General features: G+C 42.9%; 1 protein-coding gene across 1 annotated transcript; it reads right to left on the reverse strand.

The window, feature by feature from the left end:
• Positions 1 to 458: 458 nt before the first annotated feature.
• On the reverse strand, positions 459 to 18,828 carry WDR82 (WD repeat domain 82). The gene is made up of 9 exons (XM_086755605.1): positions 18,415 to 18,828; positions 13,228 to 13,325; positions 9,839 to 9,905; positions 9,536 to 9,635; positions 7,389 to 7,505; positions 6,702 to 6,857; positions 6,510 to 6,579; positions 4,600 to 4,742; positions 459 to 4,115 (listed from the first exon to the last, which is right to left on the reverse strand). The coding sequence occupies exons 1-9, from the start codon at positions 18,573 to 18,575 to the stop codon at positions 4,086 to 4,088; spliced, it is 942 nt and encodes a 313-aa protein (XP_086611731.1). The 5' UTR covers positions 18,576 to 18,828; the 3' UTR covers positions 459 to 4,085.
• Positions 18,829 to 19,030: the final 202 nt, after the last annotated feature.

Consider the following 19,030-nt stretch of genomic DNA (forward strand, 5'->3'; position numbering starts at 1 on the left):
GCCATTTATCTCCAGCTTCGTTTTTCCCCCCATCTTCTCAAGTTTAGCCTGAAAATGATGCTCTATTATACACTGACTGCAGTGACTCAATTCTCCTGGTACTCCAAACCAAGAAGCTATTTCCCCACCTTCCGGCTGAGAATGGGCTCGGCTCTCCAAAGAGACGTCAGGCTTCTGTGACAGCCCTCCACCTAGGGCACCATACTTCAACACGTAGCTGTGACAAATCTGCTTCTCTATCCTGATACATTCCTAGGCAAAAAAAAACCATCTTAAAATGCGCAGTTTATCTAGGGATAGCTTCAGAGCCTCACAATTTCCACTACAGAGCTTCTGATTTTCCAAAACAAAGAGGCTTTAAAAAAAAAAAAAAAAAAAAAAAAAGATTTTCCCATTCCCCTCTAAGAAAACAGCAAGTCGTATCACGCCGGACAAATGCAAAACTTACAGCACTCTGATCTCTCTACAAAAAAATTTATTGGTTAACAGCCACAACATTGAATTCTCCACATACGTATATTTTGTGACAAAGCATGATTTGCCTTTAGGTATTTACACTCATCTGGCAGATACCTCCTAGGAGTGAAACTCCCCAGACCAGCTCACGACCAAAGAGACCAGTTTTTGTAAGGCTTGCCAGGATCCCAGCCCCTGATCCAAAACCAAGGTGAAGTCTCCTAAAGTGCAAATTTAGTCAAGAGGCGTCAGAAAAGATACACTGCTGCTTTCAAATTTGTTCATTTCATTGCTCCTGTATCCTCCAGAGTAGGGGTCGGGACATTAACTGAGGACAGAAGAGCCTCAAAAAAAAAAAATCTCTCAAAGAAACTTGGAGAAGAGAATTACACCCAAAGTCTTCTACAGCCCAAGCAGATGTGCTCAGCCACCAGCACTGCTTATTTAGAGGTGGGCTGTCGAGTCTCACTTCCCCCTTGTTTTGAAGAAAGGTCTTGCCTTCATCCCAAAGGATGTGAGGGGGATTCCTCTTTTAAATAGTAAATTTGGAAGGAATGCCATTTCCTGCTTGGCTTTACATAAGGTTGGACACTCTGTTAGAGCTGGGAGAGCTGTTTTTAAGGAGGTCAGTTTCTCATTAGCTGGCTGCTCTGAAGAGCACAGGAATTGCAGCCCTGATACTTTTAGAGAAGCACATAGAAGCTGGAAGGTAAAAGCTTTACTTACCTTTCCTGTCTAACATTCTAGAAACACATGATACTCAGGTTTCCTGACAAAACTTGGCACATTTCTCTCTCTTAAAGGCGATGGAAATACCGAGTGCTACATCAGCCAAGAAAGATGTCTCTGCCTGTGTGGGTGGCAGTCGGCCCTAGGAAGGCATTTGGCTTTAATTTTGAACTGAGCCTTCGTGCTGCGTTGTGCACAAGCCTGTAAATTTATCTTCACTCTAGAAAGCTACTGAAGTTCTTAGTGTATGTGTCCTTCTAGATTGGTCCTTTGGTCCTCTTTTTCTTAGACATTTCATGCTGCAATGCACAACGTTTTACATCACTGCAAGCAGAAGAGAGCTGCACAACCGTCTTTAGACAAGTGCTCAAACCACGTTAGCAAAGAGCATTTTTAGAACAAAATACTTCCAAATGTTTCCCCCGAAAAGTAACAAGAAAAACGGATGGAGGCTAACTGTTCACTTCCTCAGGCAACAGACTTGGTAAAACCCTGAAAGATTTTTTGCTACTGCATACTAGTTTAGCTGTTAAAATGCACTACAAACCCCAAATACTTGTATGTTACAAACCACTGCAAAACATCTGCTTACGGAAACACCAACAATGGTAAAATAGCACCAAGCAGCCTGAAATGCAACAATACCGAGTTGAAGATGTGGCTGTGGAAAGCTTGTCAACTATGAGGACCGAGATAACCACCTCCCTTCGTGCTGAGCACGTACAGGCGATGGTGGGACAGTACAGAAGAGGGATGCTGGTGTAACAGTATGAGTATCTCACCTGCATTGCCAACAGCAGGCCTGTTTGGCAACATCGAGAGCGTCAGTCTGCTGTGCCCTTCCCTCCTCCAGTCTGGACAACAGCAAACTCCCACCACAGACCCCTCTCGTTAGCCATGGCTCTAAACTCGTGCAATAGCATCAGCAGAGGCAAACCACAGAGCCCAAGGAGAAGCTTCAACTCAGCATCATCTCAAACATCAAGTTTATCTGACTGCCTCATGCGGGCAGTCCTCCTGCCGACTGTCACAGGCAAATGCTGCAGCTCAGCGTGCGCTGCTGCTGTAAGGGAACCAGCAGTGGAGACATGCTCATGCCCCATCCTCAGCTCTTAGTACAGCACATTTCCACTGACGACGACTGCGGAGGGGGAAGAAAAAAAAAAAAAAAACGGCAAGGAAAAGCAGAACAGAAGCAGCTGCTCTACAAGCCAACTTTTCCAGGGAGACATGCTCTGAATTATATACAAGGCCCCACAGTTGAGATGAACGTTGCTGTGGCAGGGAAACACCTAGACACCTGACCGAAGGTAAAATGCTCAAGCACAGCTCTCCAGTATGGACTGGCACTTGAGAGCAGAGAAGATGCCCACTACTGTGCTTGTCACCTTACCAGTATTTTACACTTAGGAGAGGGGAAGCACACGTGAGTGGGCGAGGGAAAGAATTGACTTTCCAAGCTGTCACCCTGCACGTAAAGCCAAGCGTGTTTGCAAAGGCAAGAATACAATGAACACCACATTCATACCGAGCCTGTCCCAGCCTGCTGGTGTATGCACTGATCAATGCAGCGTTTCAGGAAAAAGAAAGAAACTGGAACCAGGCTTGAAGAGCAGCTTGCCAACCTTTCTGTACCATTTGCCCACAAGCCTCTCTGGAGCAGGAAAGCACATCCCTCCCGCCTCTTTGCAGGGGCATTCCTTGGAGCAGGGCCACAGCAAAGCAGAGTCAGCACAGTCACATGTAAGATTTTAAAAACTCAGTTCTGAAGACACCATCTGACAAAGGAAGCATTGCTTTTCCAAGGCTGCTGCTGAAAACCTGCAGGACCTGTAGCAGAACGCATGATGAACTAACTGCATGTCAGTTTTATCAACAAAGGGATACAGGTCTAAGCCTGGCGTGGGGAGAATTTAATGGAGCTTATTTACAAATCAGGAGGGGAAAACTGCATCGGTGAAGGTAAACAGCCTAGACAGCCCACAATACTGGCCCACATCATATTCTTTAATATCTAAAAGTAAAAAAATATGACCCATTCCCACTGCCACCCTCCCACCCCCCAATATTTACAAGTAAGATCAGCCAAGATGATACATGAGGAAGATACACAGGCAGACTGTGCTTTCAGTCTCAGTTTGGTTTCTCCATCGTCCTGCTGACAGACTCCTTTATTGCTTGGGACACTGACTGGACCTCATCAGGATTGTCTGCGCCCTCTGGGATGCTGACACAGCAAACAGCAGGGAGGCTTCGGCAAGCTCTGGCAGTGGACAAAACCTGTGTTGTTTGTTGCACACTAAATCGCCAAAAAAAGGCTGACAGGATGTATAATGTATATTTACAGTCACCTACTCTTTTGGCATGTGTGCCACTGCAAGAGAATCCAGCATCTGCTGTTTAAGTTGAAGAATGTCAGTGTTCACATGTGGCACAGAAGTAACTTTGCATCTGTGGACTGCAGTGAAATCAGAGATCCCAGATGTGAAAAACATGCACTTACGGGAAGGAAACGCATGTTCCACCTCGGAACATCAATAGCTTTGTGCACTTACAGAAGGAAAACACAATTACAGCTTAAAAAATGCCACAAACATGTTGTAACTAAAACAGACTTCATTGCTCTTAGAAATAATACTGTGTCAGTTCCAACTTCGGCTGAAGCCTGCTGGGCACGGACTGGAAGATAAGAACGTGTAGCATGCCACTTCTGAACATGCTGGGAGGCCGAGTGGAAGAGTCCTCGCAAAGGAATGCAACAAATAAAGGTAAGACGTATGGAAACATATGCAGGAACAGGAACACAGTCTAGGAGACCTAGGCAATTCCAATACTATGCTTCAATGATGTGCTGCTGTTAGCAGTATGGAAGTCATCTGACAGCAGCTGCAGCGTAGGAATTAGTCGTCGATAGTTGGCAACCAGAAGGCCTAGAAAAGAGTAAAGAACAAACAACTTTTACAGAGCAGAACACAAGTCTCTCCCACAGCACATTGCAGCAGCTCATCACTGCTACCTTCTATAAGCACACAGGCAGATTACTAAAGAGACAGCAACACCCTCCCAGCAGTTTAAGGTTACAATCCTTGCTTACGCTGGTTAGGTTTGCATTGCACATTCTCCAGAGCAAGCCAGTCTCACAGAAACCGAAAATACCAGCTGCATACAGTGACCTAAAGAATTCATACTTGTGCATGTGCATTCACTCACTGTTCTGCTTTCACGTGTCTGTTCAAACGCCGGCTTGACCTGCATACCTATCTGCCAGTTAAGGTGCAATCAAGGTGAGACAGACAGGGACCTGGCTCTCACCAAAGCCCAAGGAAACATCCATCAGTGGCACCGAGCCTTCTCAGATTCATTTCTAAACCGGTCAGCATTGAGCTAGGAGGAACTGAAAACCACTTTCCTTACCATATTAGAACATGCGCTAGCAAAAGTCATGAATTTTGGATTGAACTGCAGACAGGTTATAGGACCAGTGTGTTTCCCATCCAGCACTGCCACCTTCATTCCACTTTCCCCATTCCAAACATGAATCTTCCCATCCTCTGAACCTGCAGGCAGAAACGGAAAACAAGATATGCCAGATACCTTGGAGAAGCCAGCAGAGAAAATGAAGTACATAACCTTTTCTGTCAGAGAACTGTAGGAACAAGCATGCCTTGTCTTCATAGCTTAACCTTTAAAACTCCCAAAGTATCACTAGGGCATTTACAAAACTTCACCAGAGTTCACACACCTGCATCCAAACAGCAGGTCTGTATCTTTGCACTGCAGAGACTCAACTACGCACCTCAGCGCAACACTACTCTGGCAAAGAGGTTAACAGCTCCCGTCACTCAGTAAAAATGGAGAGCTGACACCATCCAGCTAAGGAGGAAAGACCCTTGCCAACCCGCACTGATGTGCCAGTGGCCAAAAGCTGGGTCTAGGAGTCACTGTTCCGACAAGTTCTCACTTCAGACACAGGAGATAAATACTTCACTTGCTAGGCACAGAACCAAATCAAAGGCTTTACCTGAAGGTAACCAGATTTCAATGCACTATGCCAAATACCAGAAGCTTCACTGGAGATGTCAACTCCCCACATTGCTACAACAGGACAGATTTTTCACTTTAAAATGGCATTTTGCAAACTCTGAGGCTGGACACTTCATGGTTTTGTAATTTAATTCTGCTTTAGTCTCATTTTAAATAGGATCCCTAATAAAAATGCGTGGTATTTTCTTCTGCCTCTGTATTTATATGTTTAGACTTTCAAGGAGGAAAAATTAAGGAGGACAAGTCACAATTTAACCATATGTAAAAACTGAACAGAAATAAGCGGTTTGGAACTTCTTCCACTATAGATTTCATTTGGAAGGGCGCAACAGGAAGGTAAATATGTGCAATAAAGTGCTCTCCAGAGACAGACTAAGCAAAGAACTGCACCCCTACCCCGCCTTTTCTGCAATCAGGAAGCTCTCAGCCAGAACAAATAAAGTTATTTTGCCAAGACCATCACAATGAGGATCTGGTTACCAATTACCACAAAGTTAAACATTATTTGATTTACCAGCCATATAAATAAGAACAAAAAGGAAGTGCTAGGAAAGGGCAGTGCCACATAGATGCGTCTGACCTGTGTTCATGGGTCCTGTTGGGCAGCAGAGCGTAGCAGTGTGACTGCAGCATTGGCCTTGGGGTGCCCAACCTGCAGCACCAGACTTTGCAGGAGCTGCAACTGCTTTTGCCACCCACTTCACTCAAGTGTCCCCCCCGCGGAGGGGAGGAAAGGGGCCTGGGCCAGCGGAATCACATGCTGGGAGCCATCAGGCTGATGCCTACTGCTTTATCAAGGGTTAAGCAGAGCTTGTTCCACAGACATAGGGATTTACAAGCCACATGAGCAAAAGTCGCCAGTGCCCGAGAGGTGTACAAAGGCACCAGGCTATGGGACCAACTGCCCAAGCACAGACAAGTGCCTTGTTCATCAGGTAATGGAGGACAGGCCACAACATACAGCCCAACGTGCTTTTAGACACAGGACATGAGCACATCCTAGCACAGGGTGAGGATCATTGACATAAGTTACGTGACAGATCTCCACACACTGCTATAGTTTGCCAGTTTCTTATCTTTTTTGGAATAGTGTTCCTATATAAAGGAAAGGCAGGCTCATTTACATTTCAGTCTAGAAAATGCTGAGTAAAGTAACAAGCCAGAAAACTGTCGATACAAAGCATCATATTATTTAAATACATTCTGCTTCCCAACACAGACACAACTTTAGTCCTATATAACACAGAGCACTGAAATTCTTTCAAGAAAAATTATCTTACCTATCATGATGAACTGAGAGTCTGGTGTGAATGATGCCTCCAGCGTGACAGCCTTACTATTGTTATAACCCTATGGCACAAAACAGGAGAACGTGTAGTAGAGAGCGTGTCCGCAGTAATCCTGCAGCCAAAGGGCAGCTGCTCCCAAACTAACACCAAGTTTCAAGGAGGTAACACAGGCAACAGGCTCACCCCAAACGTATGCAGGACAGCTCCTTTAAAGGCATCAATTAGTCGAATGAACCCTCCATTAGTCGATATAAGGATGAGTTTGCCATCGTTACTGAACTTCAGGCCTGTCCATTCACATGTTCGATCATACTGCATCTTAAATGTAGCAAATGGCCCCTTCAAAGAAAAAAATGGGAAATATGATGTAGACTCTGTATGCACCGCTGCTAACAAGAGTCTGCTTTTAACCTTAGCTCAGGAAAAAGTTCAGGATTTTTCAAAAGAAAATCTTTAGTCCTAATATATCAGAGGGAAGTGTCATGGCAAAAACATGTCACCACATGTGCAAGTTTCAAAGAAGTATGAATCCACAGTTTCCATAGCAGAAAAGGGGAACAATGGGGTTTTTCAATACCCAAAACTCCCATACTCTACCACATTCAACAGCAGAAATTAGTTTAAGGTAGGATGAAGTTTTCAAACAAGGCTGCTAACTGAAGTTAGAGAAAAAGCTTGAACCAGTCTTACTGTTTGGTGACAGCAGGTAGCCCTTTCTGTCTGTGAGATGTGCAATTACTGAAAACTCTCTAGGTGCCAAGTAGGCACCTCAGAGAGTAAGCTGGAGTAAAAAAAAAAATCCAGTCTCTGAGCACTGAGTTTAGAGTACTTCTTGCAAGCTAAGAAGTGTAAGAAGTTAAGGTAGCTCACCTTGTCAAAAGAACGGAGATCATAAAGCTTCACCATTTCAGAATTGACTCCAGCAGCAAAAATCAACCCTTCTGGGTCAAAAGAACACACAGGCTTCCCCTGGAGATGCATCAAACCCTAGAAAATAGAAGCAGTCCAAATTATTTTGCGATACTGATGCTTACATTTCTGCCATCACCCTCTGAGTCCACTGTGAGCAGGACAGCAGCCGACAGGAAGAACAACTGAATTTCAGTTGTAACTACTGAGGTTTTACAAAGGTTCAGAACTCAACTTCTCAAAAGCAACTCTTGACTACTTCAGGTCACCCAACAGAGCTTCCAGCTTGCTGCAATCACTAAGTTTACATTAGAACAAATCAAGACCTCATTTGAGCTGTTATCCACTCAAAAAGTACCCAGGGAAAGGAGGATGATGTGGCTGTATTAATAACCACACCAGACAGCACCCACTGCTGCTGGGATTGATAGCAACACTCTACCAATTATGGTTGCAACATCGGGGAAAAAAAAATAAATAGTATTTTGAAAGCAAGTAGAAACAACTCCAGTGAACACCACTGCTGAACCTTCCAGAAGCCAAAAGACCTTCTATACTAAAACTGACAGATTACTTTCAATGCTTATTTTTAACATTAACTTTTCCTTAACTCACATAGTAGAAAAGACTTGAGAAAATTTGGTAAAAACCAACAAGATATATAATTTTCTGTATCCTGACTGGCAGGTCTATGGGTGTTAGCGAAATGTCTTTATGTAACTTGTAACACATAAATAAAATACACACCTTTGATTAAACCATCAATACATTTAAGAAGTTTCTGCATTTCTGAAATACTACTCTTCTCTAGACAAGCCTAGAGACTTGACTACTTCTCTCTTCTTTCCAATTTAGGTCAGTTTTCCCTGTGATCTCTGAAGGCTAGGTGGCAAGCTAGCCAACACTGGGGCTCTGGCAAGCAGGACAGCTCCGGTTTCCCCGTAAAATTTCTAGGCACTACGGCTGCCATCTCATGGGCAAACTGAAAGGTACAAGTAACACTTCCTCAACCTGTTTCCCAAACTTTGCTTGATGCAGCTTCCAGTTACAAGTCCTCGTTTTACCATTCTTACAACTTCAGGCATTAGCATAAATGATAGAATTTACAGCCCTGTCTCCCTTGGGATGAATCTCAAAGTTGCTACTGATGAAACTTACACACTGGCATTAAAGGCATACTCCCAGAGAAGGGAAAAATTAAGATTTCTTGTCAGAAAAAGCTTGGGTTTAAGACAGATAAAAACGTTTTGTAAGAAGTGTAATCTTTTATTCCTTTTGCATTTACAGTTACATCACCTGGAATAAATAAATAGCCCTCTCTCATAAGCAAAATGGTCCCAGGGAGATAGGAAAATGTGAGACCGCAACACCACGTGTCCAGATATAGGGACAAAACAGCTCATCACCAATAAAAGGTGGAGATCCTCCTCCTAGTATTTCATTCCTGCCCCTGCTGCCAGCTCTGGTACTTTTTTCACCCCACACAAGCCTGCTTCCACTAAAAAAAAGTACCATAAAGTATTCCAGCAAAATAAATAAATAAAAACAAATAGGGTTTTCCCTTGCTAGAAGTCAAATCTGCTCACAAACAGGTCTGATGAACAACAAAGGTGATGGAAGGATGGGGTAGACCACATGGCTGCTATACGGCTTTAGATCATCAGTTTCTTCATCAAATTTAATTGCATCAAGGCATCAATTTTAAACACAAACACTCAGATAAAATGCACCTCCCAACGCCCGTTCTGCTGCCATTTCCAACCCAGGAGAGATGCTGGCTAAGAGAGAACACCCTCTGCTTGGGGTAGCAGCCTGACGAACAAGCTGATGACACCCAGCTCTTCTCCTGTTTCATCAGCTGTGGGTGTTACTTCTTGCTCTTCCCAGCACCTCTCCAGGTGAGAAAGCAAGTGGTATTACACAAAACGACATACATATTTCACAGAGATTTGTGATCGAGGCTCCTTCAGCATTCCAGGAAGGTGTCAACACTAAAATCAGAAGCGTACATTTCTGGCAGTATTTTTGTTTTATTACAAGCACACATCAATTTTTCATCCTTCTAACTAAAAATGCAACACATTAGGCACATGAATTTTATATCCTACCTGGCAATTTGGAGAGCGGAGATCCCACAGTCGAATAGTTTTATCAAGGGACCCAGAAATAAAAGTATCATCCACTGGAGACATTGAAAGAGCAACCACTCTGCAACACAGAAGACCACACGGATCAGGCACATAAAAAAGAAGGACGGGAGCAACATCTACCCCAACAGTTGTGTACAAGATCGTAATTGCCATTAACAGTTCTAAAAAGCAAAATCCAGAGTGAATCAAGTGTAACATAACTCAAGCTCGTTACAATCTTTATTTCAATTTCTTCTGTACTGCCCCCAAGCCACATCTTACCTTTTTGTGTGCCCTGGGAAATACCGAATGTATTTGTTGTCGTGCAGGGAGAGGTATCGGATTGTATCTGAAAACATAAAGAAACCATAAGCTTTACTGTACCATGAACCCAATGTTATCTAAAAGTGGTCATATAGCACACTTGTTCCCCACAGCAACAGCAATCTTGCCACAGCGATTAAGTCTGGTCATTTGATTTCAAGTCAGACTTTGAAACGGAATCAAGTTAGAAACAGACACAAATCAATCTGGTTTCCAAGGCAGAAGTGGAAATGAAGTACCAGGAAGGGTACTTCCCACAGCCTGCAGCCATATTACCTACAAACTGTTATGTGATTTAAGCAAGTTTATTTCAAAGTTGCTAAAATTTAAGCACCACTAGGTTTTATTCCATCATTCTCACAAAAATGAGAGTATCAAAAAGTTGATACTACAACTTTTTTTTTTTGCTATACACCATGAATCTTTCTCTCTTACCTATGTGCACATCTGGTATATAAGTTTCAAACTAAAGAGTAAGCATAGGAAACGTGTGAATTCAAGCATTTAGCCAGAAGGGAGATAGAAATATGAACTTCAAAGCCAGGACAAGACCATTTAAAAGTATCTGTCTTTTTAAATCTGAGAATCAACAGCGTCACACGTTCTCTGCACTTCAAGCAGTTAAGCGTTGAGAAGAGGACAGAGAAATAATCTAAAGCTTAGTCCACTTAAAGCAATCTTAGAAATATATTGAATAAAACAGAGCAACACCACAACATTTCTCAAGTGGTAATTTTATTCCGAGTGTAGATGAACATACTTAGAGTAGCCTAGAATTTCGGAAGATGCTGTTGAGACTTTCTCCCAAGAGTAAAATAAATCCTTGTAAGAGGAAACAATTAGTAAAGTACAGAAGCTACTTTTTCATCTTTATGTGCAGATCCATCTGAGCAATGAAACACAAAGAGCACAAGTTAAACCTCTGGTATCGGAAAGCAGCATCAGCAGAACGTCTTCTCACACTAGAGGACACTAGTCAGGGCTATTGGTGGATGGAATAGGTTGGCATTACGCATCTGCACTACGCAGTGCCAAGAGACTGTACTGTTACAAGCCCCGCTGAGGCCCCAGAGATAAACGGACATTTTTCCTTTTGACTTGGAAGAACAACAGCCAACAGCATGCAGTGTGCACAGAGCATTTTAACGCTTATAAGAGCTACAATGCTTTCTGAAAGGCTCACTCAGCAAAATTTGGTTTCTGTGAGAAAAAAAAAGATCAAGTTACCATTTTTGCCTGAGATTTCACATCAAGCTGAGATCAGAATTCTAGACCACCCTCCAGTATCTGGTAAGAAAACTGAAGCTGACTAACGAAGCTGAAACATGATGCTGGAAACAAAACACACCAGTTGAAAGGCTCTAAGCAACTTCACGTGACTATCCAAACTGTAAAGCCCTAACACCAGTGTCACATCCCATCCTGGCTAGAACCAATATGCTTCAAGCATGGTGTTAGGATAGATCTTCAGTTATTCCTGCAAGAACTGTCATTACCTGATTTCCAAAGTATCCATGCAGAATTTCATCTTTCTTTGCTAGAGAGGAAGCACTGGGGAACTGCGATCCTTTGTGATCCTTCCTGTTGGCAGTGCTCTGCCCCGGGCAAGGCAGTGGCCTGTACAGTTATCTCCTGTACCGGGTGGTATCATAGACCCTCAAACTGTACAAACTACTACCTCAGCCTGGGATCAGGCAAGAGGAACTCGGTTCAAAGGTCTTGAGGAAATCTTCGGAAGTGGATCGGTAGCAATTCCAACACAAAAAATGCTTGGGAGCAAGTGCCAGCCCTCCTATAACGTGTTCCTGGATTCATTTTCCCCTCACAATAACTCCATTAACAGATTAAACACAATGCCTCTTGCCCAAGACTACATGCATTAGGGACTACAGAGTATCTGGACCCCTACAGAACACACTGCTGGTTTTATTAGGCTTACAGCTCATAACAACAACAAATACTTACATATTCTATCTTTTCCTTTTCTTCTAATTTATCATAATGCTACTCTGCATGATGAAGACTCTTAAGTTTTAGTTCAAGACTTACGTGTGCTTACAAACAAAAACTCACAACTCAGAAATGGCATTAAAACCAGTCCATTAAATTGTTAATTAATTGTAAATTAAATAACAGCCAAGTCAAAAATGTGACATAACAAAGTAATAACTTGATTTTTTAAAAAAGTAAGCTGTGAAATAGACTAAAAAGGCAAGTGCTTCCTGTCACACTTGTAATCCTTTTACATAATTACATCTAATTCCATTGGAAACTTCCTCATTCCTCTGGTTTCAGGCTCAGCTTGCTCTAGTTTAACCTGACTTCCTAACTCTTAACTTCCACCTGCTCTAAGTTCATAGTCTCTTAAGTTCCTTAAGTAACTTAGCACACGCCACAAGGCACCAGTATCTGTCCTGTCAAGCTCTGTCTCTGCAAAGGAAAAATCAAACCAAACCCACTACTCCAGAAATTATTATGAGTTTACAAACACAATGTTAAACCCATTTACAAAGTGCTGTGCTAAGAGACTCATTCAATGAAAACCTCTCAGATACCGACTACAACAAGCAAAACTGAGATAGAATTTGAAATTAACACTAGCTATTTCCAACCTTTGGAAGTATTGCCAGATAGAAGAATTAATGTATTTATCTGTGTCAGTTCTTAAATTTGAATTTTAAATTAAACTCAAAATACATGAATAGAGAGCCTGTCATGAAGCTCTAGAAGCCCTTCGATGTCACCAAACCAGACTGTAGCTATCGCAGACACTGACTGTGGAGAACAGCATGAAAATGGGTGGTTTCTCTATTACATGGAAAAAACAGAGTAACAGAAGTAAAGCTAATCTCAGAAGAGCTCAGTGACATCCTCCAGGTTTGGCTGGTGATCTGCTGAGTTACCTGAACTTCCTGCCCTCTATGCTGCATACATAGAACAGAAAAACATTCCCTTCCTTTGCAGTTGACTTGTGTATCAGACAGAGCCACGGCGTTTAGCCCAACTTCTGGCCACATGCTCCTTTTACCTCATTTCACGCATAAGAAATTAATGCACAGAGGCGGACAACGCTGGTATCAAACAGCAAAGCTAACAGCAGAATCAAGAATGAAACTTTTATTGCACTAACAATGTTTAATCCCTTACTTATTGCAGCAACGAGCAAAACTCCCGTCAGCATGCTCGAGGGAAGATTGAGTTGTACATCAGAGATGAACATTAATTCCTCTGTCTCTGACAGCACGTTTATCACCAAAAAGCTGCTGTTATTTTTTTCCCAGCTTTTCAGTTCTATTTATGCAGGCATGTAGTTTTAAGTGTAAGGAGATTAAATACATACAACTTACCGTCTATTTTGTTGGAGCTGTACACAACAGTGTTGGCAGCATGTGTGTACCTGATGAGGTCCACTCCGTACTTCTTACTGTAGAGCGTTCTCTTCGGTCTGTTAGGAGGAAGCAGAAGTAACTGCACTCACTGCAACAAAAAGCTAAAATCGAAACTCAGCACATTAACACGGCTTGTTTTCGTTGAGATATTACAAGATGGTTTCAAGTAGTCAAAAGTTTTTATACAGAGAAAGAAAAGCATTTTTATTTGATTTTCAAACAAGCCCCTTGGTGCTTTCTCCAAGACCATCCTTAGGCTTGAGGGGTTCCCTGTAACACCTGCAAAATGCACTTATTGTCTCCTCCAATAATTCTTTTTCCCCGTGATGCCTACTGTAAAAAGAATACAAGGAGCTAGCATAACAAGCCGTTAATGTCAAGCTGCACCGCCTCACCATTCCCTTGCCCATCCAAATCTCTACTTCATCTGCTGCTTATTTTAGATTGAGCATAATCTGTATTTTTGTTCTATGTTACTTGAAAACCTAGAACAGGGTGTCTCATTCAAAACAGGGCTTCTTGGTATTAACACAAACAGGTATATATACCAGTAATCTAAAAAAGCAATGGTAACACAGGGACTCTCACACTACTAGAGAATTATATTCAATTCTAATTAAAGCATGAAACTCAAATGCAACAAAATTAAAGACAATGTGGTGAGAGCAAAGACAACAAATAGAACTGGATTTTTAGGGGATTTTTAGTAAGCAAGTGATATACCGCAGTATGAGAAATTTAAACTGCAATGTAAATGTAGAAGTAGCTGGTTAACAAGCACATCTTGCAGCAGCAGCAGTGACTGTTTAAGCAATGCAAGGTCTCCAGCACCCTCTTTCCCCTTTCTTCCTCAACTGAGCTAGCATGCTGGTTTCAAAGCTGAGCAGTTAACCAACAAGGATACCAATCAACATCAGAAATAATACAGTCTCTTCCGGGAGTTATTTCTAATCCAGAAATTTGTAACTCTGGTTATTACACAGACCCACTCAATATTTTACCAACACAAGGCAAAGACAACAGCATAGGAATAGAAACAAACAGCAGGAGTGGCTTGAACCAATACTGCTGCCGAAAGAAAAGTTTATCAGACTACACCCTCAGACAAGGTATTTCTAAAATGCTCAACTTTTTCCTTGCTTTCATTAGCCTCAAATTGACACACCCAAACAAAAGCATGAGTTCAAGACTTTTTGTATCAGAACAAAAATAGACATTCATTCTTAAAGATTAATTCTCAAACAGCAGAAGTCAAAGGGCTTTAACTTCAAAAGAACTTGCTGAGGACAAGCTTCCATTAACTGAAAACCAATACAGCAAGTGTAATTAAAACCCATATACCACCTGTACCTCTTATACAAAAATCTCAACAGATTCTTCCTCAGTTCCTCCAGTAGACTTTAAAATCAATTTTTCAGATGCAAACATGCTACAAATTGAAAACAGCACATCAAATGTAAATTTTGACATCAAAATTCTGAACATTATGCCCAATATACTTCCTCATCCTTCTTTCTGTAGTTACCTCAGTTTCGCTGTTGACTAAATTAAAAAACAACAAAAAAAAATCCCACCAACCTCAAAACATATTAAGACTCTCATGCCTAGTCTCGCTCTTCCTTATCTATGAAAAGTTTAAAGCTTAGAAGTTCTATTCAGAATAGAAGAACATACACCAAAGAATATACACAGAGACAATAAAGATTGACAGATTGACAAAAGCACATTTACCAGAAAGAAGGAAAGAAAGCACTTCTGTGTTTTAAGAAAGGTGAAGTTTTCATGCAAGCTGATACAAGCAGAAGCATATCACTTCACACAAGATCAACCACCTGTTCGCAATCAACTATTTTAAAACACAAACAAGAGAAGTAAGTTTTACATTTTTTTTAAACAAATCACAACCACTCAACACAATTCCAAGTTTTAGGTTAATCTACCCAGCCCACTTGCAAATCAAGCAATACTGCTAAAGAAAAATGCTTTATGAAATCACAGTCAAATCTGCTATCAAGACGGAACAAAATACAGGTGAGGTCTGTAATAATGTCTGTGCCTTGGTCTGAATCACTGCTAATGCAGGTAAAACCATCACCCACAACCGGGCTCACTAATAGGTCTAGTAAACACCACAGCTAAGCAGAAGTCCAGATCTATCACTTCCTTATTTATATAAATAATGCACAATTGATATATACTAAAACACAAGCTAGATCTTTCCTAGACCACCATTGCATCGTACCACAGCTACAAATTTGCAGCCGTGAGCCTCCTATTCCCAGTCTCAAGGACTGATCTACCTCCCCACACACAACTCCGTTCTAAAAGCTTTCAGAGTTCATTCCTAAGCCCCAACAGACACAGGTAAGCCTCTTGGCTATGCTTTTGAGCCAGCCTACTACAGAGGTACTTGGCGATGCAAAATGGCTTAAAAAAATAACAATTTAGTTGTTTACATATTTTGAAATAGAAGTGGAATCTCAGGTCCAAAAGTATTGGATGTTCATGAAAAAGTGGTACAAATTTTTTAAGCTTGCTGCCTGTGCTTAGAACACACGTAATAAGGGAATCTGTGTTTCAAGGAGATAATGTTGTCCTCTCAGCTCCTGGATACACATCACTCTTCAAACTGTCCTGACACTTTTAGAAACTGAAGTCCACTGAGATGGGGCTTGGTCCTACCGGTATGGCTCATTTTGGTACGGCAAAACAAAGCAAACTAGGTGGGAGGTGCCTACAGTATAACCAAACACAGCTGTATTTTTAATTCTACCAGCATAACTTTTCATAACACGGCTGGGGTTGGGGGGAAAGCCACACAACCCAATTTTTACAAGGGGAAAAGCTTTAACACTCAGGCCATTTGCTCAAGTAGGGTATGTTATATTGAAACCCTGAAAGCAGGACATTTCCTTCTGGCCATTATATTCATTAGCAATGATATATACAAGAAGGTGAGTTACAGGCCCTTGAAATGGCGGTTTCCAAAAAAAAAAACCAAAAACCCAAAACTATAGGCCTGAAACTGTCAAATTCCATGATGTCACAACAACCACCATTCACAGATTTGATTTTTCATCTCCGCATGAATCTCCTGTGACAAAGTAATTCACAGCTAAAAGTTTCCAGGTGAGAGAAAAAGCATGTCCTGCATCCCTAGGTACCTCTAAAAATCAGGCTTACGCTTTTAAGTCAATTGATAGTACATGAGAAACTTTCACATTAATTTTATAACCATTAGAGAAATGCATCCTGAAACACGGGTTACCTTGATGAAACTACTCTCACTGCGCTGTAGCACTGCAGTAGACGACCATCGATCTCCTACATTTAACTTAATTAAAGCAAACCCTCTGACTGTAAGGCATACATCAGGAGTAGATGGAGATAGGGATGAAAGGATCAAATGCCTCCCAACGCATCAAACCATCCTTCACAAGCTCGAAAGGGGAAGGGCAATCAATACCATCTGCATTAACATCACTCAGCTCTTCTGCTATTGTACATAATCAGGATCTATAATACAAGCCATGGCAGACACCATATGTATAAAGCTACCTATTCTTACACAAATAAAAATTAAATCATTTCAAGTAAGAGTTCAGTCTATCAGATGGAGAGCATCAGCAGTTTTAACATGTAAAGCAAGGAAACTAAATACAAGTGTAAAATAACGTATAATAAGTGGCCTACACAATTAAGAGAATATGCAGGATGCAATCTTTCAAACACAGCAAGTACGATGCCTTGGTGTGCTTGACAAAACAGGAGGGTTAGGAATTACTGGAAAATATCGTTTAGTAGAAAATATACACTACACTGACACATCTACCTCCTGGTACTCCCAAGCCATTTCTTTTTCATTCCTGCATTACTCTGTCCTTTTTCTTTTCTCTCCTACAATACACATGCTCGTTATTCTTTCACTTTCTGAACGTATGTGATGCTCTCTAGTCTTGACTTTACAAAAAAAAAAAAAAATCACCTCAGAATTACATCTCTACACCAAGAAGTACACGAAAATTAAAACTTAAACTTTAAAAGAATCTCAAAGCAGCCAAACGCATACTTCTACCAACTGAGAAAGATTTTAATGGAATGACGACATTGTTCGGCTCACTTTGTTCCAGCTCTCATAGAACACAAACGCCTTTGACATACGTTCCAAGACATCAACTGCAAGTGTGACTGGTGGTCTTACTTGCACGGTTTTACCCTCTGAACAAGAGCACCATATCTCAAGTGCTGTGCCGGTCTCTGGGTTTTTATCCATAAGACAGGACAAGCATTGTGTGGTCAATGAAAGAAGAAAGATAAACTGGACAACTCTGCTCAGTGAAAAACACATACACCTTTAGTAACCACACGTGTGTTTTCAACTGTGCTTTACAGACAAAAACACTAGAGAAAAGAATTTAAGCCACCTTTATCCGCAACGTTCCGAGACACCACTTAGGAACTACGTTTTAAGGAAAAATCACCAAGTTTTTAGAAGTTATAGTGAACACACACCACATCACCTTCACGTTTTATCTTAAAGCATTCATCCAGGAAGTTACACTCAAATTAGGTTGTTTAAATCTGCACACTGGTACACCGCTCACAGCAACTGCTTCCACTTTAATGAGTGAGACTGAGAAGTCAGTTTGCACATTTGTAACAATCCCGAGGCCTGGAAATGTGACCAGATTCAACCCCTTAAGCTTAACAACTATTTAGTTCTCAGAGCAATGAACTCTCTCACACTTGGGAAATTACCATCGCTGGCTCCAGCCTACCAGAGATAACAAGCAGAGACACCCGTACTGCAGACAAAACCACACTGCTCCCATCTCTGGATGGGACCTTTTATAATCCACTTTAACCGTTTATAATCCACTAGTCCCCGTCAGACATTGCTGCAGTTCCACCTGCAAGCCTACGCTAAAAAACAGCAATAAAAAAGCTAAAGCTTGCCAGCCCACGGTCAGGTCTGCCACCTCCTCTGTGCAGCCGGGCACAGTGTCTCTTTGGCAGAAGCCAAACCGGCGCCCCTCACAGCCCAATCCCAGAAATAAAAATCTTGGTCCCGAAGGCAGGCATCCATCCCCCTCCCGGCCCCGGGCCCAGCAGAGGGGCGGGCCAGGCCCGGCCCCCGCCACTCACTTGCCCTCCTGGCAGTCGTAGAGAACGATGGAGTCATCGTCGCTGCTGGAGATGACGGTCTCGCCGTTAGGGCTGAAGTCGAAACAGTTGATCTTGTCCGAGTTCTCGCGGAAGACCTTGGCTACGCGGAAACTCCGCAGCACGTTGTCCGTCAGCTTCATCCCGCCGCCGGGCCGGGCCGCGCCGAGGGCGGCGGCGGCGGCGCTGAGGGGAGCCGGGCGGGGCTCCGGGCGGCGGCGGGAAGGGACGGGCACGGCCTCGCGGGACGGCGGGGATCGGCAGAGGACGGGGTGGGACGGCGGGCCGGGGCGGGAGGCGCCCTCCGGCTCGGCTTGGCCCGCTCAGGCCGCGGAGAGGCGGCTCCCCCTCATTGTGTCCGCCATCTTGCTGCTGCGGGAACGGCGGGGGGCGGCGCGCGGGGCACCCTGGGAAGGAGCGGGGGAGCGGAGGGGGCGCGCGCGGCCTGCTGGGATTGGGGAGGGCGCGGCGGGCGGGAGTGCGGCCGGTGCCTGGCGGCCATATTGAGTGTGGCACGAAGGCCTCTCCTTCCCAGCCTGGGGCTGCTGTCAGTGTCCCGTTCCCTCGCAGGGCCCGGGATGGGAAGGAGCGACCCAGG

The sequence above is a fragment of the Chlamydotis macqueenii genome, chromosome 10, assembly GCF_036417535.1.
Source record: "Chlamydotis macqueenii isolate bChlMac1 chromosome 10, bChlMac1.mat, whole genome shotgun sequence".
Taxonomy (NCBI): Eukaryota; Metazoa; Chordata; class Aves; order Otidiformes; family Otididae; genus Chlamydotis; species Chlamydotis macqueenii.

Bases quoted from the DNA above. Each gene is read 5' to 3' on its own strand.
- WDR82 (XM_086755605.1), bottom strand. From the start codon at position 18,575: ATGAAGCTGACGGACAACGTGCTGCGGAGTTTCCGCGTAGCCAAGGTC. The intron at 9,636-9,838 runs GTAAGATGTGGC...TCTGTGTTGCAG, and splicing joins TTCCCAGGGCACACAAAAAG to AGTGGTTGCTCTTTCAATGT. The intron at 6,858-7,388 runs GTGAGCTACCTT...TTTTCTTTGAAG, and splicing joins ATCTCCGTTCTTTTGACAAG to GGGCCATTTGCTACATTTAA.